Source organism: Aquarana catesbeiana, linkage group LG04, assembly GCF_042186555.1.
Source record: "Aquarana catesbeiana isolate 2022-GZ linkage group LG04, ASM4218655v1, whole genome shotgun sequence".
In the NCBI taxonomy this organism is placed as follows: domain Eukaryota; kingdom Metazoa; phylum Chordata; class Amphibia; order Anura; family Ranidae; genus Aquarana; species Aquarana catesbeiana.
This window is the reverse complement of record NC_133327.1, coordinates 623,813,850-623,835,027: the sequence shown is the minus strand read 5'-3', so window position 1 is coordinate 623,835,027 and position 21,178 is coordinate 623,813,850. Positions and strand designations below refer to the sequence as shown.

The 21,178-nt window shown below is 43.5% G+C and overlaps 1 protein-coding gene across 1 annotated transcript in view; it reads left to right on the top strand.

Moving 5' to 3' along the window:
• The first annotated feature begins 433 nt into the window (after positions 1 to 433).
• Positions 434 to 21,178, top strand: part of CNIH3 (cornichon family AMPA receptor auxiliary protein 3) — a 270,624-nt gene continuing 249,879 nt past the window's right edge. Inside the window, exon 1 of the mRNA XM_073629177.1 lies at positions 434 to 825. Within this exon, the coding sequence (XP_073485278.1) occupies positions 745 to 825 (81 nt within the window). The 5' untranslated portion in view covers positions 434 to 744. The remainder of the gene's footprint in view (positions 826 to 21,178) is intronic.

Genomic DNA, 21,178 nt, shown 5'->3' with positions numbered 1-21,178 from the left:
ATTGCACTTTATTATGTTTACATGCTAATGTCACTATATATGTTGCTGATGTTTGGTTATACATAGCGCTTCACTTTTTTTACTTTGGACCTCAAAAAAGGACAGCTGTGTATGAATGAAATAAAGGGGGGGGGGGGGTTGGGTCCAAAACAGAAATGTATACTTCTATTGAGCTCTGACAGCACATGCCAGCCTGCAGCCCCCTAACATTAGGCTCAGTTCACACAGCTAATACCTTAGGATAAGGACACTTATTTTCCAAATAGTTTCAACTGAATCCAATGAGGTTTGAAAATAAAAGTCACATGGTGAAAATAAAGATTCTTCTGGTTTTATCAAAGCTTTGTGAATTGAGTCTATTGTCCACACATTACAATCCAGCAGCAGCACATGGAGCGATGGTATTGTACACAGCCCCTCCTTCCAGCCCTGCCAGCTCTTCTCCTCCTCTGAAATCTAGGCTGCAATGAGTCACTTAGTCCTCTACTTCCAGGATTCCGGCACTCCAGAAGTGTCCTGCCAGTGGCGGGGAGATGCAGGGCATAGCCAGGAGCCTGCCACTGCTCTTTTACAAAGTTAAGGGCACTCTGGAAAGCTGCATAACATCCATATGAATAGTCCCCCCATAGGACTAGGCTGGGGGCGGCTCCGCACTTCAAGCTGGGGACACCATTGGGGGTCTTCTGTCCTTTGATTTCTAAAGCTGGGGTCACGCTTGGATTTTCTGCTCTTTTTGGGTGCACAATGGCATTTACTTTCGCTGCCTTCTGCTACATGCTATCTCTGGTGCTCTGCGCTGCTCTCATCTTCTTTGCAATCTGGCATGTGAGTAATAGGGAATGGGGATGCTTGTTTGGGGAGTGACAACCTGTGCTCCTCTGGCTACTGAGGAACTACAAGGTAGGGAAGGCCCCTGGGTCTTGTAGTTTCTCAGCAGCTGGAAGAGAAAAGGCTTTACATATGTTCTTGGCATTACAGAGAGGATTAAGCTATGCAATAATGGAATGTATGCTGGAACATCTTTTTTTTGGGAGGGGGGGTTTTGCCACCTTTTTGTTTCTAGCTGTTTTTCTGGAAATCTGCGCACGGTTGTTGTTAGAATTATATATGTATTATGTATAGCTTGCTTTGCCTTTATCTTAAATTCCCTTCTTATGAGAAAATCACAGAAGGTACCGCTGCTGATCGGCTTCTAAAATACTAATTGTTTGGCTGGTATGCTGACCCATTGTCATCAGTACTTTGTGGGTCACTGACCTGGGACAGATATGCAGGTTCTGACTCCACTTGCTAGTTCTGGGTCAACCAAGCAACTAGGTCACAAATGACCGTCTTTAAATTATTTTTTGACTGACAGCTACAGAAGGCAGCTTGTTGCTGCTGAAGCTGTAAGCCATGGTGGGAGTTGTAGTTCCTCACGTTTCAGAGCAATGTTAAATGTAGATCCCAGATATACCTGATGACTCGACTCATGAAAGACCACTTTCAGTTGACTTGGAAAAGAGGGGTCAGTGCAAAATCGAAAGGAGACTTGTGGTAGGCAGGGTCTTCCAACGCTCTTCAGTGGAGCACGTGTATGTGAGCATTCGGATATTGATGGCTTTTGACAAGTCCTATCATTGGAGTCAGGAAATGCAGCACAAATTTAAAAAAAAACAAAAAACACCCCCAGTGTGAACAAGTGCCCGGCGCTAATGGCTGCTAATCCTTGAAGTGCTGCAAGTCATTTTTAATGAGACACCATAGATAGACTATACTTTGTAACATTTGCTACATCCCAGCATGTACAAGCAGCGATTATATGTTATTTAAACACTCTCACCCAGATTTTTCAAAGAATAAAAAATATTATTTTATTACACGTTATAAAAGTAATTAAAACATACCCACATGTCCCCAAATCTATACAGACCTTTCCCCTTTTCTTCAAATTTATAAATGCACTATTCAATTATATTGGACCCTTCATATAGTGTGAACAGGTCCCTTGGGAATATTGACTCCGTTCAGAGATGTTGATGTATCATTCCTCAGTAACTCACAGCTTTGTCCTAAAGCATCTAGTTATAACGTGAGGCTGAAGCGTTAACAAAGCTTCTCGAAGAGCCCCTGTTGGGGCAGAACCCGCTCATCAGCTTGGGGGGGAACCACTCCTGAGTCTAGTCAGTTTCACCTCCTCCAAATAATTTCCTCCTGTGAAGGCTCTCATTTATCCATATCATGATGTAGCTTGCAGTAGTTAATCACTTTCAGCTAAACTTGTTCTGCAACTGGACTGGAATGTGTCAAGGCAGATGTTGATTGCCCAAGAACTTGTGGGAGGGGTGATTGTTTGGGAAACTATCCTGTTCTAAATACACAATCTGTGCTGATTAGATTAAGGTGACTGAGTGATCCATGTAGGTATAAATGCTGCAGTAGGTTCTTGACACTTGTGCCATTGCTGACATCTCCTGAAAATGTTATTTGCCTGGCTGCTATTCTGATCATTAGCTTAAGGTAGAACGTTAACAACTTTTTTCAAAAAGTGTGAACAAGCAAGCTTATATTGCAGAAGAAACATACTATCTTTCGTCTGCAATTAAAGTGAATCTAAGTTGAAGTCTTTGTAGACGAAACGCGTCAGTTTGGTGAGTCCTTTCCATGGCATTGCACCTTTTTTGAATTTTTTATGCTTTTGTGATCACAGAGGAAATGTTTTCCTTGATGCAATACATCCTGGAATCTATGTAAAACCTTTCATTTTCAATAAACCGGTAACCATATGGTTTTTCACTATGTGGAGGCTTTTTGTTGTCTTTTATGGATGCTGTTAACCATAAACCTACCAAACGGTTTTGTGTCGGAAGGAGGTTCTTACCATTTTGGACTTTACCATCCTGATCCATATTCCCACATGCCGGGTTGAGGTTATCTAAAGTGGCTCATCTGAGGAGGAGGAATTGCACCACTTGCTATCCAGAGCTTTGATAATCACTTGCCTGATTGATGCTACCTTCTGGTAAGCATATTTAATCTTCTCTCCTGGGTGGTGGATGCACACACGGCGGTGACTCCTTTAGTCCTAGACTTCTGGATTCCCTCCCATCATCACATGGGAATGGATTAACTGTTTAATCACCAAGGGGACTATACAACTAATGTTGATTCACCATTTGCACAGTGCACTTTATTTAGAGATACTATCAATTAAATGATGGTGTTAGTTTTTGTATATGCTAATCCCAATTTATTTTGTATATCACAGCATGTTGATATGTTAATACTCAACATTTGATTTCTAGCGCTGCACTATTTTTACTCTAACTAATCACATGTACGGCAGCATAACTGAAGATCAAACCAGGGTTTAGATGGCGGCTTACTTGGCTGTAAAGGATAGGCGGTTTATTTCCACTTTAACAACAGCATGGCATTCTAGTTTGAGCCCTGTAACTGTAATTTTCAAATTTCACTTTTTTTTTTGCTTTATCAATTGAGCCTAAAGTATTGAAGCCAGGGACAGCTAGGAAACTAGCATTTTCAAAAATATAGTAAGCCATTGCAGCCACCAAGACCACAGATCTCCTTTCAGGCTTGGTTCACACATATGCGATGCGAGAACCAGTGCGATTCCAGTACGGGTTCCCGCATTGCATGTTACCCGCTGGCAGTTCACACTGCCCTATGGGATACTGCTGTGGGTGTCAATAGAAAGTAAATGACACCCCCAGATCGGTTCGCATATCGCAGTGCGAACTGTCAAATGATGCAGGAATCGTATCACATAGGTTTGAACACCCATGCGATCCGATTCCAGTACGGACCAAGAAAAGGGTCCTGCACCATTTTGGTGCTAATGCGATGCAAATTCAGCCATACAATATGTATGGCTGAATTCGGATTGCATGGACATCGCATGTGATCTGCACAGCAGTGCGGTGTGAATCACATACAATGTCCAACATCGCATATGTGTGAACCGAGCCTAAAAGCCTTTGACAAAAACTTATGCCCAACTTGACTTCAGGACACTGATAACACATGCAATGAACTAAGATAGTTGTTAATGATATACAGTATATTCTTTAAATTGGACTTGTCAGTATTGTTACAAATCTGCATGGATTAATTCCTGACATGTAACAATAGTGTAATTTTTCAAAAACCTTTACCCTTTATTATCATTAAAAGAACATCCTTGCATTTAAGCCAGTCACTTTGTTCATACTGAGAAGAAGCCATTAGTCTACTGCAGGCAGGAGGAAGCATTTCCTCAGTTTGCTGTCCCTCAGTGGTCAGACTGCAACACTGTAACATCGTAGCAAGTCACAAGGTGAGAGATTGTAGCAGGGGGGAGGTCTGTGTCAGACGTTTGTGAACACAGCCAAGAACTGCACAGGCACCAGGATTTACATCAGTTGGAATCTCAGTACATGTACATGTCTACCCTGGATGATGCCTGAACAAAGATGGCTTTGTCCTTCTGGAGAAAAAAACAGATGAAGGCAATATCATGGGGAGTACTGGGATCTCTGTCAGGGGTAATAAATACCTGGAATTGTCACAATCATATGTTACTTAGCATAGAAAAATGTTTAAGATGCTTTAGGAAATACAAAAAGAAATAGAAAAACAGGTGTGTGTGTGTATATATATATATATATATATACACACACACACAGTATATAAATACACACAATCTGATATTTCCATCGACTTCCCACGTCTGTTATGCATTTTTATTTCTGTTCACAATTTTTCTGAGCAGAAACAACAGCATACATTCATCTCTGAGCAGAAGCTCATTGTCTCTCTATAGATCTCCCTATGAATCTCTCCGCTGTAACACAAGCACAGGGGAAGGCAGCAGCCTTTGGATCAGATCGCTCTCGCTATGATGCCGCTGTGATAACAGAACAGCAATCCGCTTAGGAAGTTATGCTGGGCTGAAATCCTCTTCATTGGCAAACACAACACACTCTACCATTTATATTTTGGGAAAATCACAGCTTGCACAAATTCTTGTGTGATGTCAAACCAAAGAGGACAGGAAAAAATAAAAATGATAGGTTCTGATGCGATAATCTATATATACACATCACCATCTGTTCTAATTTCCAACAGACTACTAGTTCCAGCATGCCCTGCCATGTAAAAAAAAATAGCACAATCCAATTTTTTTTTTTTTTTTTTTTACAATGGGTATACTTTTTTAAAAATCAAATTTTTTTTACTTTTATTATTAAACATACAAACAAATAATATGTCAAATTAATCCATAAAGTATCAAAACAAATAGGAAAACAAACAAACCAAACAAACCTTGCACCTCTCGGACTAAAATAGCTTAGCATATAATAAACAAAACATAATAGGAGCATGGATACATTGTACACATCGAAGTGATCACCCCTAATATCAATTATCAGACTACGGCAACTTCCTCTGTGCAACATCAAATTCTCCTTCTTTTACGTGCTAATTTCTTGTCTTCTACTCCTCACCCCTCTACCCATCTATCTCCTCTACCTTCACTCCTCTCCACTAATTAAACCATCATATAGTTGATTACTAGGTTCTATCTAGCATGACCATATTTTAGCAAACCTTTGGGGTGTACCTCTATGCTTATATGTTAATTTTTCTCTTTTAAGTATATAGTTAGCCGGATGATAATGGTAGTGCAGTGCCTTGTAATTACAATGAATGTATGCATATACTCTAAATCCAGGTGTGTCCCCTTTGCGATATAACGGGATGTTCTTATTATCTGTGGTCTGAGATGTTGGGGGGAGGAGGGGGGGGTTTACAGTCAGTTACCTATGTAGATTGTAATGATGTGTCCAAGTTGACCATGTTGGTCATGGAGGGACCGGCGTTGTGCCGGGACCACTCCTTTTCTCAATGTATGTTTGTTTGTCTCCAAAACTTTAACAGAATTTTACAAAAAAAAAAGTATATAGTTAAGTTTCTCAACCCATTGTTTATGGGTTGGAGGATCAACAGATGACCATATTTGTAAAATAACTTTACGTGCTAAATACAAGGATCTTATCCACATAGTATGCATCTCTACTGGTAATGCTCCATCGGGTATTATTCCCAGTAGTGCAAGTTTGGGCGTCCCTGTTATCTCAGTGGAGAATAATAAATTTAGGGTTATAAATATTTTTTCCCAGTAACGATGAATCTTTGGACATCGCCAGAGCATGTGAATAAGAGAACCATTAAATAGAGAGCATCGCGGGCATAACAGAGTTATATATTTTCCCTCAAGCATAAAGTTTTTGTGGGGTATAATGAGCCCTATGTATGATAAAAAGCTGAGATAGCCTTTGGGAGGGCGAGAGAGATGTCCTAGGAAGTGTTTCCAGGGCACGTGTCCAGTCCTCATCTAGATCCTCTATGTCTCCTTGCCACCAGGCAGAACTATTTTGTATGTTTTTCAGTATTCTCTATTATTTGTAAATTGGAATAAAGGTCTCCTATTAATCCTCGTTTCGTGCAGGTAACCGAAATTACCTTTGATAGTATTTCAGAGTGTTTATACTGTAATTGGATTTTTCAGCTTTGGATTTGTAATGCGTGGCGTATTTGAAGATATTGGAAGAAGTTATTGTTCGTTAACTGGTAGCAGTCTTTTATTATATTAAAAGGAAGTAAAACATCCCCTTCATGTAACTAGTACACAAATATTATGCCCGCCTTTTTCAAATCTGAAAATTCCAAAAGTCTATTGAGACAGTGTATTACTGGATTTTAAACAGTATAGCCCCTTATTTTTAATGTTTCACATAGCCATACCTCCAAAAGGAGCCATTCTGAAGTGATCTAGCAGGACTTAAAGTGTTACTAAACCCACAAAGGTAAAATCACTCTGTATATGCAGTAAAGCATGCTTGTTATACTCACTGTGGAGCCTAAGGGGTTAATCCCCCGCATTGTGTAAAAAGGCTGTTTGATCCTGTCTCCTCTGATCCTCTCCTCCTTCCACTGTTTCCAACATATTTCCTGATAATACAGATCCAGGGGACAAGCTGCACATGCTCAGTATGGTGTGTATTGCTAAGGAGTTTTTATTTTTTTATTGAAAGGGTGCATGTGATCAGCACAGGGCCAATCAGCACTGTCCAGACAGAAGGTCAGGGGTCCTGCATCCTGATAGGACAGTCAGTGCAAAATGAAAACTCCTCCTACAAGCTTTAACCAGATACTCATAGAAGGCACAAGTCTGCTATATACTGCTGATGAGAAAAGGTATTTAGCAGTTTATATTTACTAACATAACTGCATGTCCATGTTCTGTGTACTGTGGGAGACCCGATGTAGTGAATGCAGGTTCCTGGGTTTAGTAACATTTTAATTTTCTGACTAAAGTTCCACTTTAAGATGTATGAATAGCCAAAACTTTTTTTATCTTTAGATTTACATAGAGTAACGAAACATTAAAACCCATCAGTTTATAGTTTGCTATGTCCCATTGAGGAGATTTCCCTTTACTTCCTGTCCATGTTGAAAGATTTCCCCACTATGCTTGTTCTGTTGACAACCAATAACACTTTGGATTTCCCATCACATTATGTTTCACTAACAATGGTCACCATTACAACTGGCAGGTAACACGGCTTACCCGAGATGCAGGGTCTAAGTACCAGTTGAGTTTGTCCATGATGGTGGGGATGGACCAGAATCAAGAGAGTACTTGGATCAAATCTGAGGTTGTGGCAGGCAGCAGGCAAGAGAGTAGTCAGGTCCAGGTAGGGGTCATGGTGGGTGGAAGGCAAGAAAGTAGTCAGGTTAAGGCATGAGTCATAGCAGGTGGCAGGCAAGAGAGTAATTAGGTCCAGGTAGGTGTCATGGCAGGTGGCAGGCAAGAAAGTAGTCAGGTCCAGGTAGGGGTCATGGCAGGTGGCAGGCAAGAATGTAGGTAGGTTCAGGCATGAGTCATGGCAGGTAGCAGGCAAGAGAGTAGTGAGGTCCAGGTAGGGGTCATGGCAGGCAAGAAAGTAGTTAGGTTCAGGAATGAGTCATTGTAGGTGGCAGGCAAGAGAGTACTTAGGTCCAGGTAGGGGTCATGGCAGGTGGCAGGCAAGAAAGTAGTCAGGTCCAGGTAGGGGTCATGGCAGGGGGCAGGCAAGAAAGTAGCTAGGTTCAGGCATGAGTCATGGCAGGTGACAGGCAAGAGAGTACTTAGGTCCAGGTAGGGGTCATGGCAGGTGGCAGGCAAGAAAGTAGTCAGGTCCAGGTAGGGGTCATGGCAGGTGGCAGGCAAGAAAGTAGTCAGGTTCAGGCATGAGTCATGGCAGGTGGCAGGCAAGAGAGAAGTCAGGCCTAGACAGGAGTCATGGCGGGCAAAAGAGTAGTCAGATCAGATTGGGTCAACAACAAAAAGGCAAATGGCAGGTGAAAATCATAGCTCTTTAGCTCTCAGGTAGCTGGTAAATAGACACAGCACCAGCCGATTCAAAGGCTGGAGCTTAAAGGTGAATTCCAGATTTGGTATAGTTCTACATAGTTATGATGCTTCAGCTGATGCATTCTGAACACGGGTCGGCTGTTTAGTACAGGCGCCATTCACCTCGCCTCTCCACTTCAGAGAATGCTTTGCATCCATCCAGATAGTGCAAGATGTCTGAATGGTGCCCAGGCTGAGCGGCTGGCATCCTGTGTTCAGAATGCATCAGGCCAGCCATTTAGCTTGGGACCTGGAAGCAAGTGGTGTCTATATCATTGATTTTCAGCTTCCAATAGGATTGGCCAGGCTGCTCCAAGCTGGACCAATGTAACCATGTAAAAATATATACTATGTCTGGAATTCATCTTTAAATACCCTTCTGGTTGGAGGACCTGCCTAACATTGTTACTGGGAACTCTGGAAGTCTTCGGGGTAGTGGAGGTCCTAGGAATCCTGGAAATGCTTGTAAGGATCCTGTGAGTACTGTAGCAAAAGGGTAAAAGGAACAGCGGGGACACAGACAGGAATACAAAAATTAACCTTACAAAGTCTTTTTGATCAATAAAAATCCTTCTCTACCACATCCAAAACTACAAACAAGGTTTTAATTATAGCCAGGATACAAGAGAAGGAAATAGATAAAAAGGAGAGCCAAAATCTGCTCAGTAACATAAGACCTTAGTAACAGCTAAACAAACTTTATGTACCTTTAACAAGGGTGCCACTTCTTTATGTTTGTGGCCCTGCCAATAGCACTGCGGGAAGGAATCAAGACATTTTCTTTCTTTTCAACCTGTGGTTGCAGGAAAGAAAATTGCATAATCTATGGCTTGTTTTAGCCAGTTTAGCATTATTCCCAGCATGTTTCCTCCAAGTACAGTGTACAGGCATAGGTAAAAAAAAAAATAGAACATTTTCTTTGCATATGCATGTACGCCGTATACACGAGTACAGGAACACAAAGCCATTCATGCCAATGACAGACTGTGCACTGCATCTTGATTGCCCAAGTGGTGAAAAGATGGCTGCAATTACACTAAATGGGCTCAGTCGGTCTGTGTGCGAGAGCCCTTCAAGGTGAAGTACAGCCAAAGCTTGTTTGGCTGTACTTCTCCTGTGGATCACAGGAGTTCAGTTCGGTCTGCACTCCTGTGACCCGATTTCAGCAAACAGTGGGCTGAAGCGGCTGACGCTGTCGGCTGACGTCATAGAGCCCATCCAGGCTTGGACAAGATAGTGACAATGAAGTTTGGGATTTGCCCACATGCCTGGACCAGCACCTGGTTCAGCCTCTAAGCGAGCTGCTCAGAGCCTAAGCTGGTCATTCCGCCCCCTCCACTGCCCAGCATGGAGGGGGGTGGAGGGGGCAGGGCAGAGAGCTGCTGATTGACAGTCAGTCCAGCTCTCTCTCCGAGCGATCAGCGGTGTTTGATCGTTCAGTTTTAGAGCTGGCAGGGGACAGATGCAGCATCAGAGCGATACGGCATCCACCTAGATAAGTATGATTCTGCAATAAAAAAAGCCATACTTCTCTTTCTCCCTTGCCATACTTCCCAACAGTCCCGGATTGGGTGGGACTTTCCCGCATTTGTACCTCTGTCCCGTGGTACAAGGGCTTTGTCCCGCATCACTGCATCAGTTGATGATCATATAGTAACTACCACCGCAGCGCATCCAGCACAGCTTGTGATTGGCGAGCATACCGGCTGGGGGTGCTCTGTGTAGCTGCAAAGAGAGCATGCAGTTGTCAAATTCAACCTGTGATGTTGGGACTGCTACCCAGACCCGCCCCTTTATCAAGCAACCAGCTTATAGGGAAACAGCCTGCATTCATACATTTATAGCGGGGAAAAGATGGTAATATCAATTGTCCATTCATATGCTGTACCCTGGGTTTTTCAGCTATGTGAAAGCCCTGCACTCACAGCACGGCTTTTGTAGTTAAAAGTGAAATTAACATCTCCCCCACGGCTCCTATTGCAGCCTCCCTGCTCTGCACTTAGAGCCGGCACAAGGGCTGGTCTGGCCAAGTGCAGCATGTTCAAGGGGAGGAGGGGGGAGAGCTGCACTGTTATCCTTATCTCCTTCCTGGTGAGGAGGGGAGTTTGGGAGCCAAAAATGAGAAGAGTGTGCAATGAAAAAGAAAACGAATCTGTGACAGAGCCAGCTACGGAAAGGTACTTTTACAGAGGTAACCAAGTGGAAGATAGTAAAGCTTTGGGGAAGGGGAGGGCAGAGAAGAGGGGTGTGTGTGTTTGTATGTGTCTTTGTATATGTGTGTGTGTCTTTGTATGTGTGTGTTTGTATGAGTCTTTTGTATGTGTGTGTGTGTTTGTCAGTTTGTGTCTGTGTCTGTGTCTTTGTATGTGTCCTTGTATATGTGTGTGTATGTAAGTGTCTTTGTATGTATGTGTTTGTATGTTTGTGTGTCTTTGTTTGTATGTATGTATATGTGTGTGTGTATGTTTTCTTGTGTGTGTGTATAGAGGTTATAGCTGAGGAGAGGTGCAATAGTAATATGTAAGTAAATGAATGGACTCTGTACCTAGCCCTCTCTTGAACCCTGCACCCCTGCATAACTTACTTCAGAACCCACGTTCCTGTACATAACGCACTCCAGAACCCTGCACTGTGCACATAACGCACTCCAAATCCCTGCACTCTGTGCACAGCGCACTCCAGAACCTACCTTCCTGTACATAACGCACTCCAGAACCCTGCACTGTTTACCTAGCACTATCCTGAACCCTGCACCCTCTTCATAACTGCGCACTCTGTAACTAGCACTCTCCTAAACCCCTCTACTCTGTACCTAGAGCTCTCCTGAACCCTGCACCCTGTGCATATCAGACTCCTGAACTCTGCACTCTGCACACAGGCATGTACTGGCCATTGGGACTATAGGGAGTTTCCCGGTGGGCCGATGGCTCAGTGGGCCAGTTTTTATGCAGTGTTCGGCAGCAGCGGAAGCGTGGCAGCAAACAGCGGCGGGGATTCGGTGAAGGTGGCCAGAGAGGAGGGCAGTTAGATGTGAGAGCCCAGGAGGGAGAAGAGCTCCACCCCCTCCCTGACCACTGAAGAGGCAAACAGGAGTGGGCCTGGCCACCCCAGCACTCCCAGAACCTCGTTTTCTCAACTCCTCTCTGCTCCAAGAACATTGTGGCCCGGGCAGGAGGACAGGCTGACTGAGGGTCCGGAGGAAGAGGATAGGCTGGAGGCGGAGGCTGCCAAGGAGCCACTGGAAGGAGCAGAGCAGCGAGAGCACCTCTGGATCAAGAGGGAGACTTGGTGCTGTTGCTGCTGGACATCAGGTACCCTGCATCCTACACATGCCTGCCCGCACACAGAGCCTGCAAGGGGGGGAGCAGAGGAGTGAATGCACATAGGAACAGTGCTATGTGGTCTGTCTCAGCCCTCCGCTCTTTCTCTCAGCACCCCTCTTTCAGCCCCCCTCTTCCTCTCAGTCCCCCTCTGTCTTCCAGCCCCCCCTCTTCCTCTCAGTCCCCCTCTGTCTTCCAGCCCCCCCTGTCTCTCAGCCCCCTCTGTCTCACAGCCCCCCATCTCTCATTCCCCCCTCTGTCTCTCAGACTCCCCTCTGTCTCTCCACCCCCCTGCTGTCTCTCAGCCCCCCTCTGTCTCTCTGCCCCCCACTGTCTCTCAGCCCCCCACTGTCTCGCAGCCCGCTCCTCTCTCTCACCCCCCCTCTCTCACTCACTCCCTCTCTCTTACACTCACCTCCTCTCTCTCTGTCTCATCCACCCCCTCTCACCCCTTTCTCTCAACCCCCCTCTCTCTCACTCCCACCTCTCTCTCTCACCCTCTCATGATATTCAATAATGGATGTGGGGTCCTTTTGGTGTGATTTTTTTTTTTTTTTGGGGGGGGGGGGGGCAGCATTTTATTCATTAAAAGTGGGCCAGTCTGAATGAAGTCCAGAGCCACATTTTTGTCCCAGTCCAGCCCTGTCTGCACATAGCGCACTCCTGAATCCTGTTCTCTGTACATAACCATTCCTGAACCCTACACTCTGTGTAATGCACTCCTGAATTCCTCCACACTTTGTGTAACACACACTTTCATAGTTTATGCAAAACCATTTGTAATGGAAGTTTTTTTCTTTCTTTTTTTTTTTTTTTTAATAATTGTGCTGGGGTTTGTATGTGTCCATGAGACTCTTATGCCGCGTACACACGAGCAGAATGTCCGACAAAAAAAGTCAGACGGAAGCTTTTTATCGTATATTCCGATAGTTTGTATGCCTCATCAGACTGTTTTTTTCGAAAAATTCTGACGGACCTAGAAATAGAACATGTTCTAAATATTTCCGACAGAACCAATTCCTATCGGGAAAACCGCTCGTCTGTATGCTGTTCCGATGGACCAAAAACGACGCATGCTCTGAAGCAAGTACGAGAGGGAAGCTATTGGCTACTTGCTATTGAACTTCCTTTTTCTAGTCCCGTTGTACGTGCTGTACTTCACCGCGTTCTTCACAATCGGACTTTGGTGTGATCGTGTGTACGCAAGACAGTTTCAGCTGAATTCCATCGGAACTCCGGCGGAAAAACCTTCAGAGTTTATTCCAACGGGAAAACCGGTCGTGTGTACAGTGCATTACTTGTGAAAACGATATCATTAGCAGTAATCAGCATGGATTCATGAAGACTCGTTCTTGCCAAACCAATCTATTAACCTTCTATGAGGAGGTGAGCTGTCATCTAGATAAAGGAAGGCCCGTAGACGTGGTGTATCTGGATTTTGCAAAAGCATTTGACACAGTTCCCCATAAACGTTTACTGTACAAAGTAAAGTCCATTGGATTGGACCATAGGGTGAGTACATGGATTGAAAACAGGCTACAAGGGCGAGTTCAGAGGGTGGTGATAAATGGGGAATACTCGGAATGGTCAGTGGTGGGAAGTGGGGTCTCCCAGGGTTCTGTGCTGGGACCAATCCTGTTTAATTTGTTCATAAACGATCTGGAGGATGGAGTAAACAGTTCAATCTCTTTTTTTGCGGACGACACTAAGCTAAGCAAGACAATAACTTCTCAGGATGTGGAAACCTTGCAAGAAGATCTGAACAAATTATTGAGGTGGGCAACTACATGGCAAATGAGGTTTAATGTAGAAAAATTTAAAATAATGCATTTGGGTGGCAAAAATATGAATGCAATCTATGCACTGGGGGGAGAACCTCTGGGGGAATCTAAGATGGAAAAGGACCTGGGGTCCTAGTAGATGAGAGGCTCAGCAATGGCATGCAATGCCAAGCTGCTGCTAACAAAGAAAACAGGTTATTGGCATGCATTAAAAAGGGGATTAACTCCAGAGATAAAGCGATAATTCTCCCACTCTACAAGACTCTGGTTCGGCCACACCTAGAGTATGCTGTCCAGTTCTGGGCACCAGTCCTCAGGAAGGATGTACTGGAAATGGAGCGAGTACAAAGAAGGGCAACAAAGATAATAAAGGGTCTGGAGAATATTAGTTATGAGGAAAGATTACGAGCACTGAACTTATTCTCTCTGGAGAAGAGGCACTTGAGAGGGGATATGATTTTAATTTACTAATACTGTTCTGGTGACCCCACAATAGGGATAAAACCTTTTAGCGGAAGGGAGTTTGATAAGACACGTGGCCACTCACTAAAATTAGAGTAAAAGAGGTTTAACCTTAAACTACATAGAGTGTTTTTTACTGTAAGAGCGGCAAGGATGTGGAATTCCCTTCCACAGGCGGTGGTCTCAGCGGGGGCATCGAAAGTTTAAAAAAACTATTAGATAAGCACCTGAACGACCACAACATACAGGGATATACAATGTAATACTGACATATAATTGCACACATAGGTTGGACTTGATGGACTTGTGTTTTATTTCAACCTCACTTACTATGTAACTATGTAGCTATTTCTAACTTGTGGCGCAGCAATCAAAGCATATTTTATCGGTACAAATGACCATTAAGCTGCTCCAACTGTTAAGAGTTTGGCCACAGCAACTTTTTCATTTCATTTCATTTGTAGAGCGCCGCCGGTCGCTTGCTACCTTAAGTGTCCCTCATTCTGAAGTTCAAAAGTTGGGAGGTATGCCTTGGTTTTTGGTGTATACCGTAGAAAATGTGATGTTAATATACTATATATCAGACCACCCCAGGCTGCCTCCAATGGTACATTCTAGCATTCATTTTAAACTACAATAGCTACAACACAAGGGGCGGAGCTTGTACAGAAGAACATCATCATTTTCCATGTGCCCGAGGCTGCGAGATGTCATGACATTTTGCATACTTACATTTGGTGTCTAAATGCAAGAAAGAAGACAGAGAGTAGCTATTGTCTTTGACCTCAGTTGAGGTAAGAGAGATCACGCAAGGATGTACAATGTGAATGACAGTGTACACTGATATATTGCTCATTGCTCAGTGATAATACCCAAAGTGCTTCATCCTGTTGCGGCTGTGCTCTCAGACATGTGTTTGAGCATCTGTGCCCTGCGATGAACGTTGCCTCCAGCCACTCGCAGACAACAGAAACTTGTTCATGCAACTTGAGCTGTATTTAAAGGGAATGCATGGCAAATTTGTGAAAAGTTTATTTATTTCATTATGCTCAGAAGTAAAAAAATATTTTCTTTTCATCTGGTAAGGCCGTATTCACACCAGGGCTGTGGCCCATACAGCGTGAATGAACATTGTGTTTTGCAGCTGCGTGCAGGCAGCCTATGTTTCTCTATGGGGATGCAGCAGCTGTACAGACAGCTCATCCTAATGTGACAGACGTACAGGGGTGGGCGGTGCCTCAAGCGCACACAGGGTTGCCAGGGAATGACAACTCTAAACCAGGAAGTGATGTAATACACACTTCCAGGTTTGTTCACTCTGGGAGGATTAGCCCAGGGATTCTACCCAGGGACATCCGCCATGCCAGTCCCAGCCCCACAGGTGGGACAGCAGAGCCCAATATTTATGGTGTTGGAGGGTCGGTACTTTCTGGTGCTTGTGGAAGCCCACCTGAAACACATTAGAAGCCCAGCAATCAGCCTGACAAGTATACGTGTAATCCTGGCTGCTGTAGCAGGAGTATGTGTAAATAACCCTTGCCGCTGCCAATGTATTAAACACATGTAAGTAGGTGCAGTCTGCTTTCTCCACTGCAAGTGGCATTGCAGAGGGAGAGGAAATCAAGGGGAACTTGGTTCCTCTCTGGTTTCCTGCGTCACAGGGCGTAGCATCTGATTGGTTTCCGGTGCCCTATGTGACTCTGGTGGCCTAGGCAGGATCTATTTATGACCCTGGCTCCCGGGCTTGGTGCAAATTTCGTGTGTTGCTAGAGTAGGGACAGGTTAAATGTCTGGCAGGGAATGTGCTTAGCGTCAGGGAGAGGTTCCAGACGAGTAGGTAAAATGCAGGGACATGCCATCCTATCTGGAAGCCTCCCCACTGGGGTACGGATAGGCCAGACCGCATTCCACCCCTCGAGACAGATGCTGTCGGCACACCTGAGGTCTGCTTTTACTGACAAATTGCTGTTACATGCTGTGAGTGCTCCCGTTCTGGTTAACTTCCCGCCAGGCCTGTTCTGTATTGCCAAACATCAGTTACAATATATTTCTGTTTCTCTGCACTGGGACTCTGAATGTTTTTCTGCTGCCACAGCACTGACTCTGCACCTACCCACATTCATACAACTTGAACTGTATGTAAAGGGAATGCATGGCGATTTTGTAAAAAATGTATTTGTTTAAACTTATTATAGTCAGCTCATCCTAATGAGACAGGCACACAGGGTTGCCGGGGAATGAAAGTTCTGGACCAGGAAGTGACTTCATACACGTCACTTCCAGGGTTAAATCACTGTGGGGGGAATCAGCGATCAAGCTTCCTCCACTTTACCCAGCATCACCCGCCATACCAGTTCCAGGCTCACAGGTGGGACAGCGGGGCCCGGTATACATAGTTTTGGAGGTTCAATATTTTTTGATGCTTGTGGTAGTCCACCTGAACCACATCAGAAACCCAGCAGTCAGCTTGACAAGTGCACATGTATTGGCATCGAAAGATTGACTCCAATGCCCAAGGTTGGGGAAAAGGGTAGGCGACTTTTGAATAGAGAATTATGGTGGATTTTTAGGCTTAAAACCATAGTCCCCCAGGGGTAAACCTCAGATGGGACCTGGATTTACATTTACGTTAATTATATAATGTTTCATTCTTCCTTCCTTTTCCGCCAATTCTCATACTCTGTTGTCTCTTATTGATTTCCCCTTTCCCATGGTCATTCACACTTTTTTCTATTTTGTTATGCTAATTAATTATTATTATTTTGGATTATATATGTGTTTTATCTTTATTTTATTTTTATTTCTGTTATGTGGTTTGCTTTGTCAGAACAGCTTTTAACCCTTCTTTCTTTCTGGTTTCATTGTTTCAATTTGAAAATCATTAGGTTAATTGGCAATCTTTGTGACCAATGAAGGAGGGGGTTTTGTATACTATATATTCTGTGCTGTTTCTGTACATAATTGTTGTGAACAAGGCCATTATGGCTGAAACGCATTAACATCTGCTGCATATATTCATCTTTTATGGAGTTATAATAAATTTGGACTTATTTAAAGCGGAGTTCCACCCACTTTTACAAGGTGGTCTTAAACTAAACTCCACCTCTCCTTTTTGGATAACTATTTTAAATTTTTTTTTCCTTACCTACCTTTTTAGAAAGAATAAGTTTAGTTCCGTCCTAGCCTGGCCATGGCGCAGTACGTCACATCCTCTGAGGCGAACCCTCCTCCTTCTCCCCTGCTGCCTTCTGGGACCTGTGTGTATTCCATAAGACGAGCTGGCCATTCACAAAGCGCCAAGCGACTCGTGCATGCGCAGTAGGAAACTGACTGTGAAGCCTGAAGCCTCCACTGCTGGTTTCCCTTAGTTAGAATGGCGGCGCCTGCACCCGAGTCGGTGGATGAATCGACCTCGGGGGCCAACATCGTGGGCTCCTTGGACAGGTAAGTATCCTTATTAAATGTCAGCAGCTACAGTACTTGTAGCTGCTGATTCAAAAAAAAAAAAAAATTGCGTCTGGAACTCCACTTTTAGAACATGTAAGGAGTTGATTGTCTCCTATCCATTTACAAGTGCACATGTAAATACTCCCAACCCCCCCTACTGCTGTCAATGTATGAAATACATGAACGGCAGTAAAAGGAAAATACATCTGGGAACTTCCCGTTGGTCGACTAGAAAAATATCTCTATGTATTAGGGATCTGCAAGTAGGCAAGCTAGGAAGACCATATTTTATCAAAAAGGGATTGTTTGTCACGTAGAACACTCACTATTTTTTCATTCAACATGATCCACGTAAGTTTGAGTTTCATCATTGCTATGTCTATAACAGGGCTTTTCCATGCTGTGGCAATGGCAATTTTTGCCTCTAGGAACATAAAATGAATCAGTGTCTGGCTATGTCGAGCTACATTTTCCACTGGATTGTTCAGTAGGGCAACCCTAACATCCTTGACGATATTAACCATTGTGACTGAAAATATGAAAGTATAAACCCTCATCCAAAAACGGCGAATCTTGGGGCATGTCCACCATATGTGCAGTGGTGTGCCCGCCTGGCCACAACCCCTGAAGCAGGAAGGTGAAGCTCCCGGATACATTTTGGACGGGCGCTCTGGCACTAAGTACCATCTAACATGTACTTTGTATCCTGCCTCAATCAGGGCAACATTAAGGATACCTTTGTGTATTCGTGAACTCCATTTGTGCCAGTCCTCTGCCTCAGGGGCTATGCCCAGGTCCCTCTCCCACGCCACCTGGTAAGACAATTTAGTCAGGAGGCTGGTGAACAGTTTGCAGAGCATAGAGACACCCCCCAACCCCGGAGAGCCACATCCTGCACACACCTGTTTTCAAACATGGTGCATACTGTTAGATCAGAGCCACCTTTTTGTAATGAATTAAGAAAGTGCAAAATTTGTTGTAAGTGGAAGTTCTCCATGGGGGCATCTCCAAGCTGCCCACAAAGAGTGAAGAGGAACATATTCCCCTGTGGTCAAGATAGTCACCTATACAGTATAACATAGGCACTCTTTTTAGCAGAGTAACACTTGGGTGAGCTAAAGGATTTAAACATGTTTTCTGTGCTGGCAACACAGTGCCAAAAACATAATAGTAGCGATCTGTCATTGCTGAGAACTAAGCACCATGGAAATTAACCCTCATTATGGAAATGTTACGTGACAGACGCTGTGAATTTTTCATACTTTGTGGTGCTTAACATTGTTAACCAGCGAGCTTCCGAATTCTCACAAATAATGCTCACATTTACTGTATCTAGGGGGCCATTCTTGTGTCATGGGGTAATGTGCTCTAAAACGTGCACGTTACTACTGCTCATGGCAGTGCACCTGCTCTATGCATGATGTGGTGCCATTTATTGTGAATAGCACCCTAATGCAGTGTACAGTAGAGATCAACCCACAACACATGGCAGCACACCACAACAATTACAACATGTGTTGTAGTACATTATTGAAAGAAGGGTAATTCATCTGTTCTAGTGTGTTGACAGCCCATTCATAGTGAATAGGCTGCATAAAAGTGGTTGTAACCCTTACATATATCTAGCAAAGTGACTGGCCTCAGGTGATACACAGAAATGAAACAAATCATACATAAGTTGTACCTGTTTATCTGCCATTTTCTCTACATCTGTTCAAAGTGCAGAATTTTTAAAGCTTGTCTAAAAGTTCAGAAAAAGGGGGCAGGGAGCTGAAATTACACTCTGCAGAGCTCAGTGAGGAGAGTTCTGTGAGCTGATTGGAGGTAAGAGACACCCCCTCCCCCCTTCATACAGTGCACAGCAACAGAGCTGAGACTGTCAATCTGCTGGAGCTCCCTCCCCTGTCACTATTTTTCCTTTGGTGTCAGGAAAACCTGCCAAAAGTGATTCATGCTGATAGCAGAGGAACGAAGCAGCAGACAGAATGACACTTAGTTCTCTTAATTAAGACATGTACACATTATACAGGAATAATGGTTTGTTCATATTTCGTGTCTGAGGTGTACAACCACTTTAATGCACTACAATGGAAAGTTTCAATATGAATGGGCCCGTAAAGTATAAGAAAAACTCTTAGATGGTTATTTAATAGGCCACAGAGTAGCATGGACAGTGTGCAAAGTACAACAGTCCTAGAATCAATCTATGAGCTGATGAAACGTGAGATATGATTGGTCCTTGTGGTTTCCCACATTTTGCACATTATTGAGTTTGCATGACCTTTGTGTGCACTTCCTCCAAAAATACAAAACACATGTTCATGGGGGTGTAGGCTGTACACTTAACCACTAAAATAATTGACACTAAAAATAAACCAAACGTACAGCAATCTGCTATTAAAATGGCCGCAGCACCTTTATTGGTATTAAAATGAAACAGTTCAACTTTATTAAATTCCTAGAAATAAATATTTAACATTTTTTATTTTTAAACTATATAATATATATCTATATATCTATATACCGCTCAGTCATAGAACTATGCAAATAGCATCAAATAATACGTTCAGCATTCATACAAGTCCCCATCAGCCAATTTTGTTGAAAACAAAAAAGGCCTACCCCAACACTGCAGGCATTTCAATGCTGTTTTGAAGGCCCACATTAAATATGTCTAAGCCTATATCAGACAGATGGACACCATCTTGTCTATATAGGCCCGGAAAACCACCTTTCAGCTCAGTATGACAGATAACAAGTATAACAAGGGCATGAATTTTTCAATGGAATGATTAACACGTCTCCTAATCTTCTCAAGAGGTTTTCCCTCTGAAGAAGACAACCAAGTGAAGCGTGGTACCATTTCCGAAAATACAACACGGCACCCTGGAAAGGATAGCTTTATTCATTGTAAATCTCGTTTGATCATGAAGATCAAAATCCAAAGTTTTAAATCTGCCTCCGTCATTTCCCCCTAAATCAGGGATATGCAATTAGCGGCTGCAGCTGTTGCAAAAAGTCCCATGAGGCATAGCAAGACTCTGACAGCCACAAACATGACACCCAGAGGCAGAGGCATGATAGGACTTGTAGTTTTACAACAGCTGCTAATTGCATAACCCTGCCCTTAATGGTCTATCAAGATAGAAGGAGGTGGCCAAAACTGAGCTAACTTTGACAGGTGAAGAAAAAGATTTGTCCATTGAAGACCACAAATGCCCTTCCAAAGGACTTGAAAAATATTAGCAGGTAAAGACAGATTAGAAGAATAACAACACTTGCATGCCCTTTTGTGAGCCCAATGAATAAAGGAATGTCCAATAATCCATATGCAAGACCTAAGGTTAAATCTTTTTGACTCCCACCTCCCCAACTTCATAATAGTAGCATCATCCAGACCCAATCTAGAGGCTTCTGTGGCGGCTCCAATCCTAAATGAGTGAGCAGAAAATTTTAGGTGCGACAAACCCAAATGAGAGAGGCAGCCTTTAAATAAAGCTGAAAATTGAAATTTTGTGAGGGGAAAAGTATCCAAATGGACTAAGAAATTTCCAAGACAGGAAGGCTTAACAGAGAGATACTTGCTAAGTACTACATGTGTACACATGATGGAGTCGCCACAAGCGTTTAAAGTGAGCCAGTGACCCTCAGTCAGTTTTTGACCTTCGAATAAATATGTGCACTTTATCAGGAGATATAAATATTTCATCATATCTTAAACCTGAATTGCC